This window comes from Rhinolophus sinicus, chromosome 4, assembly GCF_057876585.1.
Source record: "Rhinolophus sinicus isolate RSI-liver-muscle chromosome 4, RSI-T2T, whole genome shotgun sequence".
In the NCBI taxonomy this organism is placed as follows: Eukaryota; Metazoa; Chordata; class Mammalia; order Chiroptera; family Rhinolophidae; genus Rhinolophus; species Rhinolophus sinicus.
The window spans coordinates 77694086-77719535 of record NC_142504.1 but is presented as its reverse complement, the minus strand read 5'-3'; the positions used below and the strand labels follow the sequence as shown (position 1 = coordinate 77719535).

General features: G+C 45.2%; 1 protein-coding gene and 1 pseudogene across 2 annotated transcripts in view; one reads left to right on the top strand and one right to left on the bottom strand.

Moving 5' to 3' along the window:
- The window catches only part of CABLES1 (Cdk5 and Abl enzyme substrate 1), a 108819-nt gene that overhangs the window by 42568 nt on the left and 40801 nt on the right, over positions 1-25450 (bottom strand). For both annotated transcript variants that reach the window (XM_019741223.3, XM_019741224.3), the window contains exons 2-3: positions 18750-18821; positions 13276-13368 (exon numbers count right to left, since the gene is read on the bottom strand). In XM_019741223.3, coding sequence (XP_019596782.3) covers positions 13276-13368; positions 18750-18821 — 165 coding nt within the window. The remainder of the gene's footprint in view (positions 1-13275; positions 13369-18749; positions 18822-25450) is intronic.
- Positions 19367-19768, top strand: LOC109452364 (U6 snRNA-associated Sm-like protein LSm8 pseudogene; annotated as a pseudogene).

Below are 25450 nucleotides of genomic sequence, written 5' to 3'. Positions count from 1 at the left end.
TCAGCCCAGTTCTGACAACGTCTGAAGAGGCATCCAGGACTCTTTAAGTGTTCCCTCTTACGCCAAAAACTGGCTTCTTGTTCTATTTCCAGAACCCTGAGGAGTCTCTGTTGGCTGTGAGATGGTTCAAACTGTTCCAGGTGGAATATTCCATTAGGGCAGAAATAGTCTCTTAAGGACATGAAAACAAGCAACCAACTTCAGAAGTCAGAGTGAAGAAAACCACATTCACAAGAATGGTGGCTGAGTATAGGGATGCATGAGTATGGCCCGGTGTCCAAGGTCCAGGGGTCCACATGAGGTACTGGGTGTATATGCAGACACTCTCAGATTCTGTAGCTCATTCCTGACATGCCCAAGAAGCAGGAAAAGAACACACTTAAAAATACCAGTATTGTGGGTTGAACTGTTCCCCCAACAGACATGTTGAAGTCCTCACCCCCAGAACCTGTGAACGTGGCCTTAACTATGGTCTTTGCAGAGGTAACCAAGTTAGGCTGAGGTCATCCTGGCTTAGGATGGGCCTTAGGTCCAATGACTCTATGACTGGATTGAATAAGGAGAGCGATTTGGAGGTACCCAGACATACACAGAGGAAAGTAGACCACGTGATGACAGAGGCAGAGGTTGGACTTACGTGGACCAAAGGAAGCCAAGGATTGCTGGCAGCCGCCGGAAGCCGGAAGACGCAAGGAAGGATGGTTCCCTAGCGCCTTCAGAAGTCCCATGGCCCTGCCGACACCTTGATTTCTGACTTCTGGCCTCCAGAACGGTGAGAGGATACATTTTTGTTGTTTTAAGCTACCGGTTTGTGACCCTTCATAGGGCAGCCCTGGGAAATGACTATGGCTGGCATTCCGTCACTTGCTTCACAGTGTTGCTCAGTGCCACTCATCACCTGCTCAGAAGTCTCCTGCGCACTGTGCTACGTGTGCTGGTGCACAGACACAATACTACTCCATTTCAGGGAGCTGGGTGGAGGGAAGGAGCCTATGGACAACAAGGACCTAGAAGCCTGAGCAACTGGTGGGGCTGGAGCCTGGGACAGGCGCTTGGGGTCTGGGTCGGGTCCTGGAGGAGGGGTGGGACTCCAACAAGTGAGAGCAGAGCATGGAGTGCCCAGGATGAAGGGGAACACAGCCAACAGTGATGAGTGAGGCCATGCGAGGTGTCGGAGTGAGGGGAATTGGGGGACTCGGGGCTGGCACAAATCAGATGGGCAAATGCATCTGAAGATCTACACTAAGTGGCCCACAAATGCAAGATGGCGGTATTATCATCAGTGGGGGTGTCAGTCTCATCACGACTGCTCATACTACCACTATGTCCACGGCCACTTCCATTACTGCCAAGATTATTACGATGGCTGTGCAGGCCTTTGCTGCCTGCTAAGGTGTACCTTACCCTACAATGCAGGCGGTGGTGGAGGATTTCTGAGAAACAAGTTATATGATCTTCCTGTCCTCCTCCCTCCATTCCACAAATATTTTCTGAGTGCTTACTCTAGGCCAGACATTTTGCTGGTGCTGGGGATCCCATCATGAACAGCACAGGCAAGGACTCCATCCTTACAAAGATTACGATTGGGTGGGAGATAGGTACACAGGGGTGTGACTGCCCTGGAGCAGTAGAGGGCGCTACAGAGCACATCGGAGGCACAAACAACCTGGCCTGAGGGAGGCAAGGTGGGCTTCCTGGAGAGAGTGACAGGTAGGCTGAGACAGGAGAGATACATGGCAATCAGGCTACAAGGAAAAGATACACTGGCAGAGGGCTTGGGATGAGGCAAGGCTGGGAGAAGAAAGAGCAGAAGGCGTAGCTGAGAAACTGAGCATGGAGTAAAATTCTTCCCTGAGCTCCACTTGCCTGACGCACCAGGCTCTCCACACCCCTCTGTAAATCACTCTGAACGGCACACACACAGCTCAGGCGGGGAGGCTGTTCTCTAGAACATCCACACTGATTTGTACACTTATTAAGAGTTAGTTATGTACGTCTCCAACCTGTTTACAACAGTTGTACTTGTTACTTCTACTTATCCTTGTTCACAAAACAACTGCACAAACTAATGAAATGTGGAAAAAACAAAACGAGAAATGCTGTTTCTATAAAAAACAAAACAAAACAAAACAAAAATGATGCTGAATACTTTAAAAAATATTCAAACAAAGCAAGTCACCCAAAAAATTTTGCATTTGAGGTATGGGCAAGACATCTATAAAAGATAAGAAAAAAAATTCTAAAAATCTAAAAGGGTTTTTACACATAGATCTTTGTGTCACTTTAAAGAAGTCCAATCTGGATATGTCAGCAATGGGTGGGTATGACGACATGTGAGGTTGATACCATAAGACAGACCCCAATCTGTGGGAACCACATGCAAAGAAAAGTCCTGGCATAAAAACAACAACAACAACAACAACTGTTGAATGAATAATCACCAATGTGCCTTAAATTAAAGCACAATGTTTAAGCTATGTATGTAATTTTTGTGGGTATTTCTTCCAGCATTTACTAACCTCTTCCCTTCACCAAGCAATTACTGTAAATAATTCAGCATAGCTGGAGGGTGGCGTGGGGGTGGAGGACTGGAAGAAACGAGTGAGGCTGGCCAGCTCTGGAAAGGACTCCTGAACGTGTGAGGGAGCTGGTCCTGGGAAACGGGAGGCCTAGGATTAGCTAAGATGGTGATGGCGACTGCAGCCGTGGTGTGGATGAGCTTCCCCAGTGATGGGGAATGAAGTGAGAAGAGAGGAGGGACCAGGAGAGCAAAGCCCAGAACTGTAGTGAGGCAGTAAGGGAGTGTGTGAGTTTGCTGGTGCTGCCATAACCAAGTGCCACAGGCAGAGTGGCCTACACGTAGAAATGGGCTGTCTCACAGCTCTGGAGGCCACAAGTCCGAGCTCAAGGCATTGACAGGACCATGTTCCCTCTGAAGAAGGCACTAGGGCAGGATCTGTTCTGGGCTTCTTTCCCAGCTTCTGGTAGCTTCTTAACTGTGACAACATAACACCAACCTTCACATGGCCACATGCCATTCTCCGTGTGTGTGTGTGTGTGTGTGTGTGTGTGTGTGTGTATGTCTGCCTGCAAATGTCCCCTTTTTATAAAGACACCAGTCATATTACATTAGGGGCGACCCTGTTCCAGGACAATCTCATCTTAACTAATTATATCTGCAATGACTCTACTTCCAAATAAGGTCCCACGCTGAGGTACAGGGGATGGGGACTCAGCATCAGAATTTTGAGAGAACACAAGCCAACCCGGAACAGGGAGACAGGAGGAAACCGAGCGTAGTGTGGTGTCACAGAAGTTAGGAGGTCCCCTCTTGAGCCCTCGCCTACTTGTTCTTCCCGGACAGCACAGGTAGCTGTGCCCTGACGCGTGGCCCAGGCCCTGAGCCGGCCGCTAGCTCTAATTCCTGTTTTCCTCTCAGGCAGCTGCTGCATATCACTGGTGAGGACCAAGGTCTGGTTTCCTCCAGGCTCCCAGGCCCTCTTACCAAGCAGGGAATTAAAACAGAACCTCCAAGGGAAGGTTCTAGCCAACCCTAACCTTTCCTCTGTGACTCGTCTTACTTCTTATATGTCAAACTGGTTGAAAAGAAGCAACAAGCACTTGCAATCTGCAAGCTTTTCAGCAGCATACGTCTGCACAAGCGAAACACTGAGCACAGTTGCTTATGACTGAAAATGATTTTTCTCAAAAACCTCATACAGAGTCAAAGAAAAAGCCAGCATAACCTCCATGCTTCCTAAAGAGGTACAAATAATAAAACCTTACCAAACTCTAGTGTGTGGTGCTGACCCAGCGCTAGCCCCAGCTGGCCCCAGGGCACAAGCATTCCCACCTCCCAGAGGTTGGTCTGCAAGTGCAGCTCCTCCCTTCCTCCCCCCTCTCAGCACCTGGGAAGAACTTAGAGTAAGTCCGTGGGTCAGTCACATTGGAGAGCAGCTCTGGGGGACCTTTCGGGGCCATAAGAGGCTGGGCCTGGAGTCTAAGTGAGGTTGGGGGATTGCTGAAGGCTCCTTCAGTCTATACACTCCCTGTCCCACAATTGGCTATAAACACTGATGATGATGTAAAGTTCCCCGCCAGCCTTCTGCTGCTGGGGGGTGGTGGGTTTTAGTCTTCTAATGAAGCACAAAGGTTCTGAGAGGGAAAAGCGTGCTTGGGAAAAGGTGGATGGTGCAAGGAGCCTCACAGAAGATGGTCACCATCTATTAAATTGGATGGATTCATTTAAGGGAGAAAAGGCAATGACAGTTTTCATCCTTCAAGAAGGCCAGTTTCAGAACTGGTAACTAGCTGTTTTATTTTTTTGAAATGTGCCACTTCCTCCAACTCGTTTTTCAAACTAAACTAGGCTGACAGATTGGAACCGATGAGATCACAAACAAGGTCTTAATTTAGTTATTACCCATCCCCCTTCCCTCCAAAATTTTCAGTATAAAAAGGAAAGGGTACAACTTGACTTCAGTTACTGCACTTTTCACTTCTTACTTGAAAAAGCAGATCAAGAGTGCCAAAATCTTTTTTATGTATTTTTGAGTTTTCCCACTGAGTTCACACTTTAAAGAGAAAACACTCTAGCTCACTTGTTTTTCTGCTCCCATCTCAAATCCTTTTAAATCTCTGAAAATTCCTTCCGAGGAATGAGATGGCCCAGTCCACTCACTGCAGAGCATTTCTCTGCCTGTTCAGAAGGAAATGAGTCTCAAAGCAGACCCATAAGAAGGGCATTTCCAGTGTACATGGCAGCCATCACTTGTATATAATACACACATTCGGAAACCAGATGACTTCCCATAGATGATAAATAATGCCCACAAACTGCATGCCTGAGGCACGGTGACACCCATATTCTTCAGTCTTCAAGCACAGCATCTCCACCTTCCATTCTGATGACATAGTTCTCTACCTGGCCAGCAATTAGCTCTCTCAGTTGGCACTAGCTCATTTTGTAATGTTTGTCATTTTCAAGGGTGTGTCTTATCCCAGAGGACTGAGATGTATCTGCTATAGGCTAAGTTCCTTTCTCTCCCCAGTATGCAGTGGGACTTTCGGTGAAGACGCAGAGAGAGCAAAGTGACTGACTCTCCTCTACTAAAGACACAGCAGCTCCCATTAGCCAACCACCCCCCTCACCCTCCTGGAATGTTCGAGAGCCCATTCCAGATGCTGTAGCATGCGGCCACTGGTCACCCCTCTTTTGTGAGTTTGCTCATATATTCATGAAGTTTTTTAAAGGCCTCAAGTCATCTTTGAACTTCATATCAAAATTAATTCACCTTTAGAAGATAGTACACAACACACACAGTCTAATTTTCTATAAGAATAAGGTTACCAGAAAAAGACCTGCAATGCTTGCTCTTGATTTTTGGGTGGCCAGAGTGCTCCTGTTCAAGTGCAAGCCAGGTCACACCAGTCCACTGCTCAGCACGTTCCGTGGCTCTCACCCCACTCATAATAAAAGCGGACGTCTTCACAAGCTACCCTGCTAGTGTAACGGTGATCCTATATCTTCTATTTTTGCAATTTAAACCTCTGATGTAATTCGATTTGGCAGTGGTTTGGCTTGGGACTTTTTGAAAGTTTTTTTTCTTTCCTTTCTTTGCTTCCTTCTCCTTCCCCCAAACGTTGATGACTGTTTACTGTGCATTTACCAAGCATACCAGTTCCAATGGTTCTGTTTACTTCCGGGCCAAGCCAGGTAAGTTGGGAGGAGTATTTTGCACCTGTGTGGGGTTCACTCTTGACCCTGGGGCAGAATAGCCTCTAAGACGTGCTTTTTCCTGGAGTTCCCTGGCCCACTACTACTCCTTCCTTTGCTCTGGCCCTGCTTGCGTGTCTATAAAACCTTTTGGTGGTATTAAGAGAAGCAGGCAGTCTTTGTGACAGGGAGTCCACTGTCTTCCCTTAATGCTGGCATTTTGGAATAAACCTGATTTTCTTTCCACCAACCTCGCCTCTCGAGCAGCCGGACCTTTTGCACAGTAACCGTAGGACTCAATCTACTTTCTCTCTCTCCCTCTCTCTCTAACTCATCCACACTGGCTTCCCTACAGCGCTTCAGGCTCACCCCAATGGTGCAGCCTCAGCGACTCTGCAATTGCTGTTCCATCCACCCTGAACAGTCTTCCCCACTGAGCTAGCACAGGGCTGGTTCCCTCATCGCTTTCTCACCTGCCTCACCTCTGCTCTAAGGTATCTCCATCTTTGAAGCCTTGGCCCACCACAGGCCCTGCTTCTACACCCCCAACCCCTCAGCTGCTTCTGTTTTCCTTCACAGCACACCTACCTCAGCTCTGACAGGATACGTTTACTTGCGTATCATCTGCCTCCCCAACTAGCCTCTAACTCCTCGCAGCAGGACTTTTGTTTGCTTTATTCACAGACATATCCCATCACTTAAAACAGTGCCAGCACAGAAGAGGTGTCAGTACCTAGGTGCTGAATGGGCTAAACACTGGTATCACTTCACTCTCTGCAGTTAAGGAACCACTTTATTAAGGTATCTTTTATCCGGATGCACATGTCTCCTTCCAGAAAAAAATGGCTGTTTACACATAGGTGTTTCAATGAAATGAGACAGAACATCTGGCTGTTCCCACTTGCTATATGTCATCCATCATGTCCTGCATGGGAAAGGGGACTGGACAATCTGAGTCCACGCAAAGGGGCCAGCCATCCCAATACTCATGCAATGTCTTAAAATGTGACACTCGTGCCGATTGAAACACGACAAATGGCTCTGACCCTGGCTGGGTGCAAAAGTGATAGATACATTTCTGTGACATTATCCTTCAATTAGGACGTGCTCAATTAGCTGGCTCACTCTGTAGTTCTTAGCTCCTAAGGAACATGCTGTTCACCTAAATTCCAAGATATTTTTTCCCACGAACTCCTGAGAAGTGTCTATCCTGTACTGGAAATCACTTATTCCTGCTAAATTCCGTCTCGGTGTACTGTGCCTTGCATTTTCAGCTATTGAAGTAACTGAACCTTGGTTCTCCTCTGTAACATTCTCCTGCTCTCCCTGCTGCTTTTGGTTTTCCACAAGGCCAACAAGGCTTACTGGCTTTCACTCTGAAGAGGAGGTAAAGCTCAAGGGAGTACCATGTGCTACGTAGTGTCCCTACACACCCCTTCAGGCAAACAACCATCAGCTAACAACTCTCAGCTGCCGGCAGGCACTCTGACCTCACCACTGCCCAGCCCACAGCTCACCATTCTATCCACTGGGACGGGCTGTAAGAGGAGCAGTGTAACATTCTGCTGAAACCAATTGTCATGTCTATGAAGTCCCCTAATTTACTAACCTAGGTATTCCATCAATGAGGAGACGAAGTTAACTTACCATGACTTTTTCTCAGTGAGGTCATATTGACTATTAGCAAATGCTACTCTTTTATAAAAGCACCCAAACCATCTGTTGCACAATCCATTCCAGGACTCAGCCAGCCATCAGCTCTGGGCTGGCTCGTCTATGATTATTAGAACTTACCCTCTGCTACCAGCTCAGTTTCTTTCTCACTTTTTGAAGGCGACATTTGCCTAGTGTTGAACTTAGAACTTCTTTTAGTCTCCATGGTGTTTTAATGATCATTTGTTCTGAATTCTTTCTATTCCCTGGGATCTAGTCCTGAAGACTGAAACTCATTTAAAAGGCCTCTCCATTCATTTATTCTACAAACACCAATTGAGTGCCTACTGTGTGCCCAGCACATTGCTTTGTTTGGTCTACATTTCACAGTTCTACGTGTTAAAGAAACTGAAACTAGGCCAGCAGCTGACATCTACTCGCTTGTACCATCAACCCCATGAATTCACCCTCCTTTCCCTCCTTCTGAACATGGTTTTAAAAGCCCATGGCTATCACTGACATTTTATTTTATTGTGACGAAATACATACAACATAAAATATGCCATTAACCATTTTAAGTGCACAATTCAATGTCATTAAATACACACACAAGGTTGTGCAACCATCACTGTTATCTATTTCCAAAACTTATCCATTGCTGCAAGCAGAAACTCTGCAACCATTTAGCAATCACTCCCTTTCCCCCAGTCCCTGGTAACCTCTGATCTACTTTCTGTCTCTGTGGCTTTACCTATTCTGGGTATTTTGTATAAATGGAGTCATACACTATGCGGCCTTTTGTATGTGGCTCATTTCAATCATCATACTGTTTTCAAGGTTCATCCACATTGTCGTACTTCACCAGCACTTCGTCCTGAGTAATATTCCTTTGTATGTATACAGCACGTTCTGTTTATCCATTCATCTGCTGATGGACACTTGGGTTGTTTCCACCTTTTGGTTACTGTGAAAGATGCTACTATGAACACTTGTTACAAGTGTCTGCCTGAGTTCCTCTTTTCAATTATTTTAGGCATAATCCTGGCGATTGCTGGGTCATGTGGGACTTTTACACTTACCTTTCTGAGGCACTGCCGAAATATTTTCCACAAGTACTGCACCATTTTATACTCCCACCAGCAATGTACAAAGAGTCCAGTTTTCTTTCCTTTATGTCCTTCTTTAGTTTATTCTGGACTTGGGTCTTCCTCCCAATATTCTTATATGTTTGCCACTCTTTCATCAGTCTTGGGCCTTTAGCTAATGATTTTTTAAAATAGAGTTGTCTCAAAATTCACCACAACATGCTGTCTACCAGTGTATGGATTTTTAATCTCCCACCCTTCCCTTCCATTGAGAGAAGCAACTTTGGAATCCGATGCTTGGATCTACGTTTCCACCACCATCTGGCCCCACTTTCTAGCTAAATGTTGCAGTTTCCTCCTTTGTAAATTGGGATAAGGAGTGTTTTAGTTTCCTGTGGCTGAGCTAACAGATTACTGCAAGTTAGTGATTTAAAACAACATACGTTTCTTCTCAGAAGTCTGAAATGGGTGTCACAGGGCTAAAGTCAAGAGCTGGTTCCACCGGAGGCTCTAAAGGAGAATCATTTTCTTGCCTTTTCTGGCTCCTAGGGGCTGCTGCATTCCTTGGCTCATAGCCCCTTTCTCCACCTTCAAAGCCGGGAATGGACAGTTGAGTCTATCTCACATTGTATCGCCCTGACACTGACTCTCCTGCCACCCTCTTCTACTTTTAAGGACCCCTGTGATGACATGGAGCCCACTCAGATAATCCAGGATAATCCTGCTATTTTAAGGGCATCTGATCAGCAATATCAACTCCATCTGTTACCTTAATTCCCCATTGCCATATAACCTAACATATCCACAGGTCCTAGAGCTACAACATGGACTGCTTTGGGTGGGGGTAAGGGGCCATTATTCTGTCTGACACAACAATAGTAATAACTCCCTCATAAGGTTATATCAAGGATTAAAATGTGTATTTCTAAATTCTTTCCATTTTTTCAAGATTTAGTCCTAAAGGCTAAAACTCATTAAAAGGTCTTTCCACTCATTTACTCACCAAACATCCATTGACTTGAATGAACGAAACAAAGCCGATCAAGAATTGAGAGCTTGGCACCCAGTAAGCACTCAACAAATGTATCCATTATCACTTTATGATATTCACCATTTTATAACCCCTTTTGGCAGTATGGTAGCAGCTACACGAATCCATTTCTTAGTTTGAACTTTCTGAAATCTGTCTTTCTAAAACAGTCAGTCATTATTGTCTTTTCCAACTATCAAGTCCAACACGACTTCCCCATCGCCAACCTGTCTTTGTGTTAAGGCAGAAGAAGAACTGGAGTGTGGCAGCTCCCGTCACCACGTTCCCTACCTGCTAGAAGATGCAACACCCAGCAGGGCCAGGAAAGAACGCATCACACTGTCTGGTTCTAACAGTGGAGCAGAAGCTTCCACTGCTGGGTCTGTCAACTGTGCCCAGGCTCCATCCTTCACTCCACCTGGCCCACCGATCTGCGGCATGGCTCCCAAACACGCTCAGCTTGGTTCTCTGCACTGTAGCCACACACAAAGCCTTCTAGCACCGTGTTGCCCCGAAAGTAAGACCGGGTCTTATATTAATTTTTGCTTCAAAAAAAGACGCATTAGGGTTTATGTTCAGGGGATGTCATCTTGAAAAATCATGCCAGGGCTTATTTTCCAGTTAGGTCTTATTTTCAGGGAAATACGGTAGGTCCCTAATCCAGCCTCACAGAATTCAGGGATTCCAGACAGATGAAGATGATTTTTAATTCCAGTAGACTCCATCTTTCATCAGAACTACACCTTCTACTGAAGGTGGTCACTTCCACTTCACGACACGCCAGCTGGGATTTGTCTCATGTCATGGAGAGAACTGGGTGAACCTGGAGCTGGCCCAGGCCCCACGCTTTATTTGTAAGCAGGTATCCTAATGTTACTGATCATGAGGTCGACCTGGGTGTTTCGTTTTTTCCATAACACAAGTATGGTCTTTTACCATATTTGGTGCTCAGTTTCTATTATCTTTTCCCCTTTCTATCTTAAAAATTGACCATTCACAGTCAGGTTAGATATTGAGTCTCAAGACAGATGCTCCCCTCTCATCCCGTCAGCTGCACTCCAGCCCTTGCTGAGACAGGAACCCAAATCCTCCTTGAGGCTGGTGCCCCTGTCACACACACAGTGGGCTTAGGGACAGAGACAGCCCACCACTAGCGTCTTCAGAGCCAGAAGAGCAAGCAGGTTTGGCCTGCGGTCTGAGAGGCTGGTCTGTGCTGGTCAGAGGTCAGAAGTGACCTTTGAGTGGGCAGAAGTAGGGGCTGGAGCAGGGACCGAAACCACCTGGGGTTGGGGGAGCCTGCTGTGGGACTTCGGGTTGTGCAGGCTCCTTTTCAGTCTCTTCCCCGGGTGTAAGAAGAGGCGAACATTCCAGTAACTCAGGCCATTCTGTTTCCAGTTCGGGCCTTCAGGCTCTTTAAGACTTCCAGCCTTCTCCGTAAAGCCTCATTCCCTCCCCAACACGGGCAGGCAGGCCTGAGGCGGGTGCCCCTCTTGGGTGCTGTGGTACACTCCGTCTCTGTACACCCAGGGTCTCTGTACACCCGGGGTCTCTGTACACCCGGGGTCTCTGTACACCCGGGGCGGCTGTGGAACCAGAGACCCCGCCCAGCCATGGCCCCAGCCCCGCCCCTCTGAGCGGGAGGATCGCTGCCCAGGATCCCTTATCCACATGTCCCTAGCCACCCTCCAGCAGGACAATCTCACAGCGGCTGCCCAGCAGCACTGGGGGTAATTCTCTTTTCCTTTCTCGAAAGGCTGGGTCACATCCTCCCATTCATCAGCTCTTGACCACAATTTCCTTCTGTCCCCTCAGAAATCGTATTTTCTTCCTATCCTCCCGGGTTCTTTCTTTCATCTAAGAACAACCCATCTTTGCCCATAAACCAGAGCGGGGGAAGGAGAGCGCCTCCAGTCCTTTCATCTTCCTTCAGCACAAGAAAGGCAGGTCTCACCTAGGCAGTTACAACTGGCCACGTCACAGCCTCTTGCCTGTGGGTCTCACAACAGCTCTAAGAGCTTGCTTTCCTGTCCTAAATTCCAGTTCTCAGATCTTCAGATAAGCTAACAGTCTCTCCTGGCTCCCTCTGAAAATTTCCCAGCAAAACTGCCAGCCACTGCATGCCTTCCTGACTGTTTGTATTGTTCCTGGGTCATGGGTGTGCTGAGCAAAGTGGCTTCATAATGTACACTGGCAATCCCATTAGTCCAAATCTTTTATTAACTACATCCTCTCACTACTGAACTGTGCCAGGCGATTATCCGACTGAGTTATTCTCGACAGCACAAGGAGGCGGGGATACTATTAATGTGGCCCATTCCTTTGGCTTTGTCATTGATTTTATTTAGGAATTAAAGGCTTTCTATGCTTATCTTATGGCTAAAGGGATTATGGAAACAAACACAAATGTAAATAAATAATGAATAATTATAGTAAAAATGGCATGAATAAAGTTTGGATTTGGTAATTAAGAGCCACAAAAGACAAGAAAAACACAGTGGTTAAATGAATAAGGCATGATTGTAACTGAGCGTAAGGAGGAGAGAGAGAGAAAGTCAGAATATTTTATTTCACAGATGACAGTTGGGAACATTTTAATGAAAGCTCTGTATTTAAAATAGAAATATGTACTACGTCAAAACTATTTGAGGGAGAACTCAATTTTGCTATTCCGAAATCACTGAATAGCCATACAACTGTTCCTTATTTAACTAAGGTTTTAAAGGTACGCATAAACTTCAAGACAACAAGTCTTTAAAAATTGTAGTTATTAGTGCTATTATTCAGGTTGTATAGTGTGTTTTATACCAAATTACAGTAATGCTGGGCCTTAATCATTCCATGAGTCTAACGACTTTTTAGCTCTTTTCATTTGGTATAGAGTACTAGTGGCCTTCTGGAATTCAGGAGATCAAACAAAGTGGTCTTTGAGCAGGACCTCTGCTCTGGGATGGTGTCTATAACTCCCCCATTCAAGGGAAACCACTATCCAGGTCACAGGTCAGTGGGCGGAGCTGCCCGTAAGGGGTACAGAGGGGTACGGAGCACAAGGGAACCCCAAGAGGTTTTGGATCTCTCTTCTAGCACTGCCCTTAGGCTACCATGAATGGACTGAGCCATTCAATCACAAACAGGCCAGCGATAATGATTCTGATCTATTTGTCACCAGAATAGTTTTAATATCAAGGTCCTATAAATTTCAACTGTGATAATTTTCATTTAATAGCACTTTCCAAAAGAGCAACTGAAGAACTAGAGAAACACACGCTCCAGATGTCAGCAGCCCAGGAATTGGAATTAGTGCCCAAGAGAATCTGCTGGCAAAGTCGTGATTCTACTCTCCTAAAGAGTCATCAAAGCTAGCACCAAAACCAAGTTCATCTGGTGGGACAGTTACTGACCAAGGCACACAGCCCCGGTGAAAAAAATAAAACAAAACCCAACAAAGCAGAACGAGAAGGGGAAATAACCCCCCAAAACAAAAACTCAGCTGTTTTTCTGTTCAAAGTTTTCTATAAAAATATATTTGAGTACTATTAAAAATTCAGTTTTTGGTTAATCTGATAAATCTCACCAAGCCTGTGGTCAATGTTAGGGAGCATTATTTCCTGTGGATTCTGGTGGGAGTGGGGTGGAACTCGTCTGGGAAGGTTGTAGGAGATTCTGCTCATCTTCACAGCATGGGCTTCACGAGGCTGAGGTCTGGTCATTCAAACAATCCCCTCCTCCCTTCCCCACTGGACGCACCCCTTCCTACAACCGGGAGGCTGGCAAGCAGCTTATAAGTGTAGTACCTGCCATTCCTCGTATCATGTTGCCGCATATTCTTGATAAAATGAATCTTCTTAAAGTTCTTTGGTCTGGGTGAACCTGAGAGAGTTCGACATCTGAAAAATAAAGTCATTTCAAAAACAGTCAGTGGCCCGCTGGACAGCTGAGACATAGACAGCTGAGACAAAGACAGGAAGGAAAGACCAGACAAATGGTTTGAGTCACCCCAAGGATAATGAGACAATATGGCTGGAAAGAAAGGAAGCTTAAAAAAAAACCCAATGACAGACAACTTCCTTGATAATACTGATAATAATTTATATGGGTCTCTGAAAAGCCAGCTAATGAAAACTATTGTCCTCAGTTACAATAATATAACCTATGCAGATTCCAAAGACATTCTTCTTACTTGTCATCTTAAAAAGAATCCTCCAGTTTCAACACACGTAACGGGAACAGAAAACTGTATATTTAAAAGATTTAGAAAACAGTAAATTTAAAAAACTTGGAGAGGAAAAACACTGGAAAATTCATTTCAAAAGCAACCCCAAATCATTTTTCTTCCGTAGCCATGCTCTGGCCTGACTTACCTAGACAGCTGCTTCAATTCTCAACTTGACTAGGCCTGGAAGTCACAGCTTTACTTTGAATGAGAATCAGAGACCTAGCTAGTGGCTGTTTCTTTTCTTTTTAAAATAAATGTTAAATATTTGTTGAACAAAATAACTTCGATTCAAATTATTTCTTTCTGGAATATACATGTGCTTGCACTACAGGACTGACAGAACAGACCACAGGCTGAAAAGATCTTATCTGTGTATATTTTTTTCCCAAAGTTACCTGGCAAATTCTAAGTTACACAGCTGCAACAACAACAAGGGGAAAAAAGCAAAACCCAACTCAAGAGAGTCTGAAGTTGGGTGTTTTCTTAAAACAGAGAGCTGTGACTTTTCTATTTTGGTTTTTGCTACCAAATTTTTTTTTGTTTACTTAAACTTTTCTGACCATGGACCCCAAGCCCAAGGGCTGATCCTGCCATCGAAAGTGGATACTCGAGAACGTATGCGTCAGAGAGCAAGTTCCGGAAAGCAGTGCCCGGCTTCCCAAAGCCACACTGAGGTCTGGGCTGCAGCCACCTTTCAAGTTCAGTCAGTTCTGAGCTTTGAGGCTTCAGGTACAAGAATAACAAGGTGACCCAACCAGGAGGCAGGTGGGATGTGGGAGCAGGACGGGGCACAGGCCAGGGAAATGGGCATGGTCAGAGACCTGCAGAGCAATTCAATCTTTATAATCCCCCAAGAGTCCAGCTCAAGGGAAATTAGGTGATATCCCTCGTCCAGACCTCAGGACGTACAACCCCCCAAACCCGCTTACCCACCCTCTAGGAAGGGCCAGTCTTTCCAGAAGCCTTTTCCCAGAGAGCACTGAAAATTTTTTTTTCATAAAAAATAGCACCTTAAAATGTAATTTAACTTGAAAATAATCACATTGAAGTGAATGACTGCCTACCAAAGCAAAGACATGACATCAGATATTTGATGACTTTCATCAGGAAAAGGGGGTTCCCATGGCCTTGGGTTCAGAGGAGGGAAAGCCCCCCTTTTATTCATCTCCACTACATCAGGACAAGGTCCATATTCGATGTCTATAGCACATATGGCCCTGCAAGATGCCTCAGCAGAAACCATGGTCCTCCCAGTTTCTACCCCCAAACTCACAAGAGACCCTGATTACCAGTAGTAACATTCCTTCCCTGGCGTTGTGAGGATTAAATGTGATGATGTACACAAGAGCTTCATAAACTGTCAAGTGACTCGTTCACACACAAATATATACGTTCATGCATATGTACATACATGTAACTATTCATATACACATTTCAGGTGTGATGAGTAACAGACCATTAGCTACAGAGGGTACATATTTTGTTAATACTTGCCACATATATTGTTAAAACTGCAGCCCTTAACAGGGTCCTGAATTTTCGGTTTTAAATAGATGATTTTAAAGACTTGCAAAGCCCTGCCTCAGGGCATTTATTAGATGCGTCCTGTGGACTTCAGGCAGAATTTGAATAGGGGACAACACCCACCAATCCCACTCCCCACTGCAAGCTTCTAAACCCAAATTTAGTCATTTTGGGGTTCAAGGGGATAGAGCCTCCCTCTGCTTTCTTGGGGCAGTTCTCTAAAAGCAGACCCGGGACCCCAAACTGCCTCACTTCTACTTCCAGAAATGACTGCTCAATTCTGCAGGCTGCCTAACATCCCCAACTGTCTCTCTCACACACAGAAGAAGGTTCTAGAAACATGTACTCACTGGAGCGAGGAGAACCTCCGAAAGCGTAAAGGTATGCTTCCACTGGTTTCTGGACAGGGCCACGTGTTCAGAAGTGTCCTCACACCCTTACCCCACTTTCCCTTCAAAAGCAGATCTTCCTGGGCCAGCCAGTCTGAGGGCCATGGGCCCAGAGCTAGACTGTGAGGGGACCTTTCCTCTCCTACCGCAGGGGTGGAAAGCTGGTACCAATCCCAGCCCAGAGGAGGGATGACCCCAAGCTGTTCTCTGCCGTCCATGCCTGAAGAAAGAGATGTTGCTGCCTTTCAGGTTTGAGGACAAAATTCCCTGGGTTTCTACAAGATCTGCATGTCAGCAAAACAGCCAAAGATGGCTCTCAGCACCAGCAACCCAGACAGGCTGGGACAGGTAGTGATGACTGTCACATTTGCTGCAGATGACCTGAGGGGTTTCCTGGATACCTAGTAGGGATATCCCAGGTACTTATTTCTAGGATACTAGGTAATCACCAGGCAAGTTGAACACGCCTCAGTCTATAAACCCTCTCCTTGTAAATGTCCAATTCTTGGAGTTCCAGGTGAATACAGGAAACAAACTTACCTAACAAAACTGTGAGGCACAAGACTTTTTTTAAAAGAGTGCTTTAGGTCAATATCAGCATCCAATTCTGTCTGGGTGGGCCACTAATCTAGCCCTTTGTTCATAGAGCCGTTTGTTACCTTACTTTTTTTAAGCATTCAACTAAACCACCAGGGAATCTAAGAACCGCTTTAAGAGAATTGTGGCGTTAGCAACGATTGCCAAGGAAACCAGAAGACTGAGCACTCAGGTTGAATCAGGTTAAGCAAAGAACAAATTAATTTCAAAGCCACCTGCATTAAAGTGTAAATATTCATTTAAAAACATACATTTTAAGTGATGCAAAATTAAATTAGGTTAGAATTAAATTAAAAACTAATTTAATGAAAGATTAGCTCTTTCTTGTTAGCACTGATTACAGGATACACTTAATTATGAAAAAGGTTTTTAATAGATGCCTCTTGCCATTTGTTCAATGTGCTGAGTTTAAAAGCAAGTTGGGCTAATAGCCTTCCACCCCCACAGTTCCCAAAATACTTCAGTGTCATTAATGGTACATGCATTTCACAGAATCAGGAAGCTGAAAGGACCTCAGAGATCAGCCAACTTGCCCCCTTCCATTTTATAGGTGGGAAAACTGAGTCACCAGAAAAGTTAAGCGAATTTCCAAGGCCATGGAACTAGTAAAAAGAATCAGGCCAAGAACTCAGGTCCCCCGACTCCCAAACTAACGTCCCTTCCTGCTATGCCATGCTAATTTTATTTCCTAGGAACAAGTAGTTTTCTAAGAAAATATATTTTTTTTAATTCAAAAAAATCCATTTGAGGAAATAAAGGCTTGTAAACTGCCTAAATTCCCTTGATTTCTGACGGATTTTTAAATTTTATATTTACACGAGATTTGTTGGAAATTAAGTACAATATTCAGCTAGAGGTGGATGAAGTTGTAGCTGAGGCAAATAACCATTCTTACTCTGCTCGTCTGTGCTCTCAGAGGCCTGAGGGGTAGAGGCAGCAGACCAGCATGGGCAGATTCTGAGAGGAGGGTACGAATGTGGTGACAGGACAGGTGACCAGGAACGCAGTGCCCAGCTCCTCCCCAACCCCCCATTAACCACCTAGAATCCCTGAGGAGGAAGTAACATTTTTTTACCTGGTTTCCTTGGCTCACAGCTACCACATTGGCTCCTCGCAGCCTTTTGAAAGACCAGAGGCTTTTCAGCTGTATTCATTGATTTTCCTATTTGTGGTACCTGCTCAAATGCCAAAGCCACTGGTGCCACCTGAGAACATTTCTCCTCCACTCTTGCTGATTACTTTGGACTAGAGCCAGCTCTCTAATTTGACTTTTAAAGAGCATTTTGTGGGCTCCTTCAAGGAAACAGCCCTTCTCCCAACATGTAATAGTGACGGATGTAAGCACACTTGCACGCAAGCTATTTATCATGCAGCTACACGCCTTTCATCCTAGGATGGGCCCAGAGGTTACGTATGTTTCAAAAGACTTCAAAAGTGGAAATTGGACTGTCTGACCCTGGCTGTCTCTTTGGAATGATGTTATTGATGACATTCAGGGTCACCTAACACTTTTGAATAGACCCCAGGCCTGTCTATGCTTCATCCAGGTGGTCTGTGTACAAGATCTAGAAGCGGGGAGTGAAGGTCCTGGCAGGGAAGGAGCCGGCTCCAGGGTGAGATACCTCCCTCCACATCAGCACCTTCCCAGGCTCAAAGGGAGGAGCCTGGGGCTCCAGAGTCCTAGCCAGGGGCCACAGCACAAGGGACGCAGAGGTGGGTTCACAGAGGAGCTGCTGTGAATTGAGGGGAGCACATCTCCCACAGGCCTCCCCCTTGGCCGCCTGCCAAGCCTGCCCTGGTAAGCCACAGCGTCCCATCTTGCCTCAGCGGCTTCTGCAGGAAGGAGCCCCTCCACGCTGGCCAGCCCTGGTCGGGCTGCAATGAGGACTAAAGGGGATGTGTTGTATGAGTATTGTGTCCTCTGTTCAAGGAGGGCCTGGTTGGACCAGGACCATGGTGCAGTTGGGCAGGACTGGGCGAAGGGGTGGGGAGGGAAGGAAGCAGCAGAGAGGTGCAGGATTAGAGGAGAAAAAGCTGCCAGTCAGAGGCAAGGCACAGCTCAGCGATTTCTGTCACCCAAAAAAACAGATGCCTTGCAAGCACTTTTGTAGTCCTCCGGGAGAAATGGAGTGCTTTCAGCCCCAGGGGAGCACTCACAGCTGGCCTAAAGAAAGTTGCTGGCTCCACAGTGACATCGTGGTACCTCCTAATGAAGCTCTAGACCGTGACACCGGTGCCAGTGCACTTGGGAAAGCTGGAACAATGAGGAGGTCTTCATCAGGCAGCAGCTTTCGAAATTAAAGGGAACCAGGACCCAAAGTCACAGGCAGACTGGAAAATACATACCTGGAGTTTAATAGTTTTCTAGTTCTAAGGGTCCTCAGAGTGGGGATTTCTAAACTATGAGTCTGGGAATCAGAGGATCATTTTAAAAATTTAACTCTGTAGATCAAGAACTTAAAAAAAAAAAAGGGCAAACTTTCGCTGCCATCTGGTACTGCAAACCATTTATATACATATAAATGTAACACCAAAAACTTACCTCCGTAGAGGGGCATTCTCTTCAATATCTTCCAGGGTCTCCAAGGATGATCTCTGGGAGATGAGGCGACGTCTGCAGAGAGAGGCGAAAAAACTAGGAGTTAAAACTGCACTGTAAAATGTCATTTCTGTACATCTAAGACTGTTCTAAGAAATAAAGTCCATTAAAAATAAAAGATCGGACAAGAGCTGGCTTTAAGAGGCTGCCATGTTCCCAGCTTACACCCCGAATGCCAAGCCCATCTTGCCTTGCTGAATTCTGAGCATTCTCCTTAGCTATAGGGCTGCTCTGTGGTGATTGAGGAAGTGACTGGTCCTTATTATGCTGTAATTTCCCCAAAAGACAAAAAAAAAAAAAAAAAAAAAAAAAAAAAAAGACAAGGTGCCTCTTATAATACATGACTTGGGTACTGTGTGCAGTTTTCCCTCAAGAGTTAGGTCATACTGTTAAGTATTTAAATATCAGTGGTCTGAACCAGATTGACTGATAAATATCAAATTTTAAAACCATATTAAATAAAATGTCAATTAGGACACAATAAAATCCTTAGGAGGCAATAAAAAAAAAAGTTATGGTCTCTGGACGGTCATTGCTGATTTCCAAAGCAATTAGAAACAAGGAAGACATTCCTTTGGGAAAGTTTCTCAGAGACCAGTAAGAATAAATACTGCGGAGCTCGGCTTGTCGCCTAAGCTGCTGTGCTGCCCGGAGCGGCCCGGCCTTGCATCATGACGTCCGCTCTGGAGAATTACATCAACCGAACTGTCGCTGTTATTACTTCTGACGGGAGAATGATTGTGAGAACACTGAAAGGTTTTGACCAGACCATTAACTTGGTTTTGGATGAACGCCATGAACGAGTGTTCAGCTCTTCACAGGGCAGTAGAACAAACGGTAGTGGGGTTATACATCTCAGGGGTGACAATGTTGCAATCATTGGGGAAACTGATGAAGAAACAGATTCTGCACTTGCTTTGGGGAACATTCCAGCAGAACCTCTAAACTCAGTAGCACACTGAGGGAGAATTACATACATTGAACATCTGTACATTTTTGTACAGAAACTGATTATTGAGGATGATGTGAGGAATTTTTATGAATGTGTAATCATGCAATTTTGACTCCATATTGATTCATTATAATATGTAAATTAAAATATTTTTACATTTTCTTGAATAAACATTTTTTTGCCTACATAAAAAAAGAAGAATAAATAGTGTGGCATGGTTAAGCAATACATTAACTCTTTCAGGCTGCTAAAGAATTGCAAATCACCTGCTAACACCTCCTCAATCTAGTTTCTTTTGCTTGACTGAAATAAGAATAGGTCCTAGTTAACAGAGACTGTCTGGTACAGGGGTCAAGGTGGGGTGGTAGTAACTTCCCAGGAAATTCGAACAAAGACCATCATTTCATAGTACATGATTGGCTGAGGGGGATAGACAGAAAAAAATCTGATCGGATCTTTCTTTACCTTGAAAAAATGGGACTAAAATTAGAAGGATTAGTCTACTTTGACCAAATTTGGGGTAAGAACATGCAATTATAATTATGCTCTAATTTATTCTAAAGAATAATAAAAAAAAAGAAATGATTTTGTTTTTCTTTCGTGGGTACTTTTTCTGACCAACTACCCTGACACCTTTTGCTTTATGTTTTGTTTTTAGTAAGACATCAGAAAGATCATTTTTTTTTGCAAACTATTCAAGGGCTTCATCAATTTTCTAAGAGCTTTTCCTAATCTTTAATTCAAATGTTTTCTGAAATATTCATCACACACCTTCCTCCTTCATCAGTGAACTGGTCTAATTCTCTCAGACCCTAATTCCTCAAAGTGTGAGAATCCCGAGTTCTCCAACATCACCTTCAGCGTCTTCATGACATACTAGACCTTCTGCAAGATCTGCAGTTTAACTCTGCAGTTAGCTTACAGTGAATTCCCATTTCTATAGTATTGCCAGATTTCTAGCAGTCAGCCAGACTTGAGACAATGGCTGTGGGGAGACACTGGTCTTACTTGTAAAGCTGCAAAGGGGCCTGAGGGGGCGGAGAACTGATTTTGCAGGTGGCCAATTCATGAGGAAGCAGGACTTGCCCGTGTAGCCCTGTGACTCTGGGGACTTGGCTCACCAACCGGACAGCAGCCTATAGCTGTGGCTTTGAAGCTTCCAGGCCATCAGTTGAGGAGTAGCACCTCCAGGTCCTAGGTCTGGTTGGTATGAAGTCCCAGCAGGACGGGGCATATGCCCAGTTAGTCACACCCCTACCTGTCACAACTCTCAGGGGCAGGCACCCCCATGCTCCTCAGCCACAGGACAGGGCAATTCTACAAAGGAGCACGCATGCCAGGTTAGACTGACTTGGATTTCAGTCCTGGGGTTTGGAAGCTTTGGAGCCTTAAAAAACTTCTTACTCCTTGAGACTCAGTTTCCTCGTCTATGAAATGGGAACATGAGAGTAACTAAGAAACAGAGATTAAAGTCCTCAGCACAGGGCAGCTAATGACAGGCAGCTACTGGGTTTTTGATTGGCACTCCAGTTTCCTCCTGGAAACTGGGGCTGCACCCTGACCTGCCCTTGCCACTGTACTGACCAGGATCAGGTTGCCTGTCCTAGCTCTGTCCCTTCTTCCAGTCCTAGCCAGTAGCACGGTTACCCCCAATTGTCTTGTGTATGAGCCCACCTGAGACATTACTCCTTCCACACCTGTACTCCCCTCTAAGCGTAACTAACTCTGTATGTCACCTTTGCTGATGCACTCGCCACCTATAAAATTAGACACCCCCCAACCCTCCAAGTACTGTTCTCGCTAATAATACCAGCGTTTCCTCTGCAGCCAAAAGATAGTGATTAAAATATTTACTGTTTATCTCTGGATAATGTTCTGAGTATTTTAAATCAAAAGCGAAAGACTGATTTAGGTATTTAGGTATGCATATCTAGATTGTCATTAGAGATAACTTCCATCCATAGGTAAAAACAAAATGTATAGGTTTCAGATCCTGGAGATCTCAACAAATTCTGTCAAACTTTGAGCCTTCCTGAAATACCATTTTAAATAGAATAGAACATTTAGATATTTAGATAGAATAAACATTTAGATAGAACAATATAGCACAGCATAGCATTTCAAGTGACCAGTAAATAGACAATTTGCTCAATAGATATAATAAATGTTTTGCTCCATAAGCAATTGTACAACTCCAAGGAGTCCCCTCCTTCAGTTTTCCTAGCAGAGAGCCACTGGGAAGCTCTTTGGTCTGCTCCTCGGGCAGTAAAGATACAATCCAAGGCCCCAGCAAAGACCAGGCAGATACATCCTCTTAACACATCCTGCAACCACCTCCCTGACCACACCAGCTGCAAACCTGGCCTGCTGGAAACACAAAGCTGACCTGGGCTTGACTCCTATGCTCAAGGAGCTCATAGTCAAGAGGGAATGCATGGGACAACCACGAAGGAATTCCATTAATCCCTCAAGCCCCTCTGGCATTTGGAACTGCCCCTCACCCCATCCCCAACTACCCCAGGAGCAGCGTGGGGAGCACTCCAGCTGAAAAGGCCAGCAAATCCCATGGTGAACACACGAGGCCCCTGCCAGGCAGCCTGGGACCCCATAGGCTCTCATGCAACATTCACACCATGGTGTTCACCCTAGAAAATTAGTCCATTCACAATAGCACACAATCTGACAATCTCCCTATCAGAAAGGAGAGAAGTGATTATTTAGAAAATAACCCAATTAGAATGTCTTTCTATACATTTTTAAAAATTTGCTTTTTAAATGCAAGTACATTTGATACTCTCTTCATGAGTTGAACACTGGTACATTCACACATTCACACACACACACACACACACACACACACACGGACACTTATAGTCTGGATTCCTTAAAGGGAAAAAAATCCAAAACCCAAATGCCCACCTGTTCCTTTAAAGTTAGGAGATGTGCTTCCCTTCTTCATGAATAGAACCAAGCAGTATATTCTTTAAACTGGAGCTACAGAGTTTGGAAAGAACTACTACCAGTCATTATAAAGAAACCGTCATATGAAAACAGAGATGTGATGCATGCCCTTTCTACATAAAATAAGGATTTGTTCACTGCCACAAAGGCATGCTCTTTGGTGATAACACAGTGGTGGTCATCTCTGCCCCTTGCCACCTTGCTAGATCCTTCCAAGGTATGTAACAAACTTTCTCCTTGCTGTCTATCCTCACAAAGCCCACAATGGAAGAGAAGGATAAGGGCAGGTGGCCAACCTTCACCAGGCACTTTTCACCCCACAATCTGATTCACAAACAAAGTCTATTACTAGACAAACTCTTTATTACCAGGACAGTTAACAAGCACAGGTCTGCGTATTTTAATGACGGACAAGAATACTTAGCCTTCGACCAAATAGCATGCCCCCTTATTAACTAAGCAGACATCCACTAAGAGACGGACAGACCTCAAAACAAAAGCATTAGGCGCCGACATCATCAAATGGAAGAGTCTATGTCTGGTCCTCAGAACTGGGAGTTCCCTGTCTTGTCTGACAATTACAATTTGAGCCTTTCCACACTGGCCAAAAACACTTTAGAAGCCAACGTGGTTCATATCAACACTCACATGTAAGTCAGCCTCCCTGAAACCTCCAGGCTCATTTTAGAATATTATCTTTTGAATGTTCAACTCTGCCTGAGCAAGGAATTGGTAATCCATGAAACGACTGTGTATCTGGATATATACACTTGGACCAAATTAATCCTCTTATCATTCGGGCTAATGGTTCATCTGCCAGTGCACGTCGCTGTGTGCTCCGGGGACCCAGGGCTGACCAGAGTGGTCGTTATAGTAAATCCACTTACACTGAAAGCTTAAGGAAAGGTCACAGGGAGAAGAAGAAAGAAAAAAAAAAATCACACAGAAAAGCATGTGACAGGAGAGACAGATAACTGGATAAGGCAGGACCCAGGACCAGTATTTCTAAGGTACCTTTAGGCACAAAAATGTCACTGACTCCATTTTCAGAGCAGGAGCAGGAACCAACCATCCACACTAACTGACCAGAGGGAAAATGGGCCCAGTGGCCTGGCCATCCTGAAAGCTGGCCAAAGCCCTGTCATCGTCCCAGTTAACATTCTGAGCCCCCCAGGAGAGTGAGGTGCAAAAGGGAGCTATGCTCAGGGCACCGTCGTCAGTGCTTCTGGAAGAGGGATGTCTCTTCTTAGCCTGGTAAGCAGAGTGGCTCAGAGAGAGGACTAAAGTGGGCAGGGAGGGGAGCATGTGCCAGAAGAACCTCACCAAAGCTGGACTCTGAGCTGGCTGTTAACTCTGCTGACCAGTGAAGCCACAGCAGGGTCATCCTGGGGACCAGTGGGGCCAACTGCTCAAGGCCAACCCACTTATGGGGTAATCTGGGGAAGCAGCTTGGCCGGAAGGCCAGTGTCAGACCATGGGCAACACAGGGGACAGCTATAGCCTGAGTTAGGATCAGCATGTGACAAGGAAGGTGACCCCTGGCCTCGGCATCAAATGAGGAAGTTAGATTAGGTCAATGGTCTCCACCCTGGCTGCATGCTGGAACCCCCAGGGAATGTTAAAAATCTTTCAGAGCAAAACAGGCTTTGACAGCAAGAAAGGACCTTGGCCATCTGGGCCAACCATTGCTATCCTCACAAAAAGGCAATTTTCTATGTGGCTCTAGTTCTCTCCAGGCAAGAAGCCCCCTTCCTGGCTGTAAGACCGGCCACTGGAAGGCATGATTACTTCTTCACAGGTGTGAGGGAAGTGAGGCCACTATGGATACCTCAATTACGCAGGTAATGGGTGAGCTGAGGTTATGATTACCTCAGATCTGCTCAGTTATTATGACAAAAAACATAAAAATAACTTATTAACTAGTCACAAGACACCCACACACTTGTAATTTATTTACTTTGTTACTTATATTTTTCTCCCACTGAGCATCTCCGTCCTCCAGACAAAACTGAACCACACTAGACAGTGAGCTGCTCTCAGGGAGGGACCCTGCTTTCCTCACCTGTGTAGTCCTAGGGATGAAGCATGCTTAGCCAACAGGTGCTTGATCAAGGCTAGCCAAATAAACTAATGAACTCACTCATCAGGCAGGTGGGTGATGGTCTGTGGATTTTCCAAGGGAGGCCTCCACGCTTTTCCACACACGATTACTAGTGGACCTCTCTAGACAATACAAGTTCCCACGCTAGTCACCAGAAACCCAGAAATCATGGCCAGAAAGCTTCCCAATGCCTCACTACAAGAAGTACAGGGAGGCAGCAGACCCTCATCTAGTGGAAGGAGCAGGTAGGAAGAAGGGACACTCCCCTCCAAACACAGCTGAGCAGACCACAGGTATAAGGTGTGACCTGTGTAAAATGGGTTTCTTCTGTTTAAGCTTAGTAAACATTCATTTTTCCAAATGGAATCTTATATGTCTTACGGTAAAAAAAATTCAAACCAGGAAATAAAGTAGAAAACTGAGGAAATGACTGCCAACCCCAGTGCCCAGAGAGCACCCTATGAGATTTTGCTGTATAGCCTTTCAGATTCTTTCCTAGTTCCGCATCTACTTATAAACGTAAATATATATTTATTTGTCCATGATTAAAACTGTGAAAAGGAAAAGAAGTGTTTGCCTCTTAAAAACAAAGGCAGTCAGGAAGAACACCGCCGTAGGACAAAGCTGAAA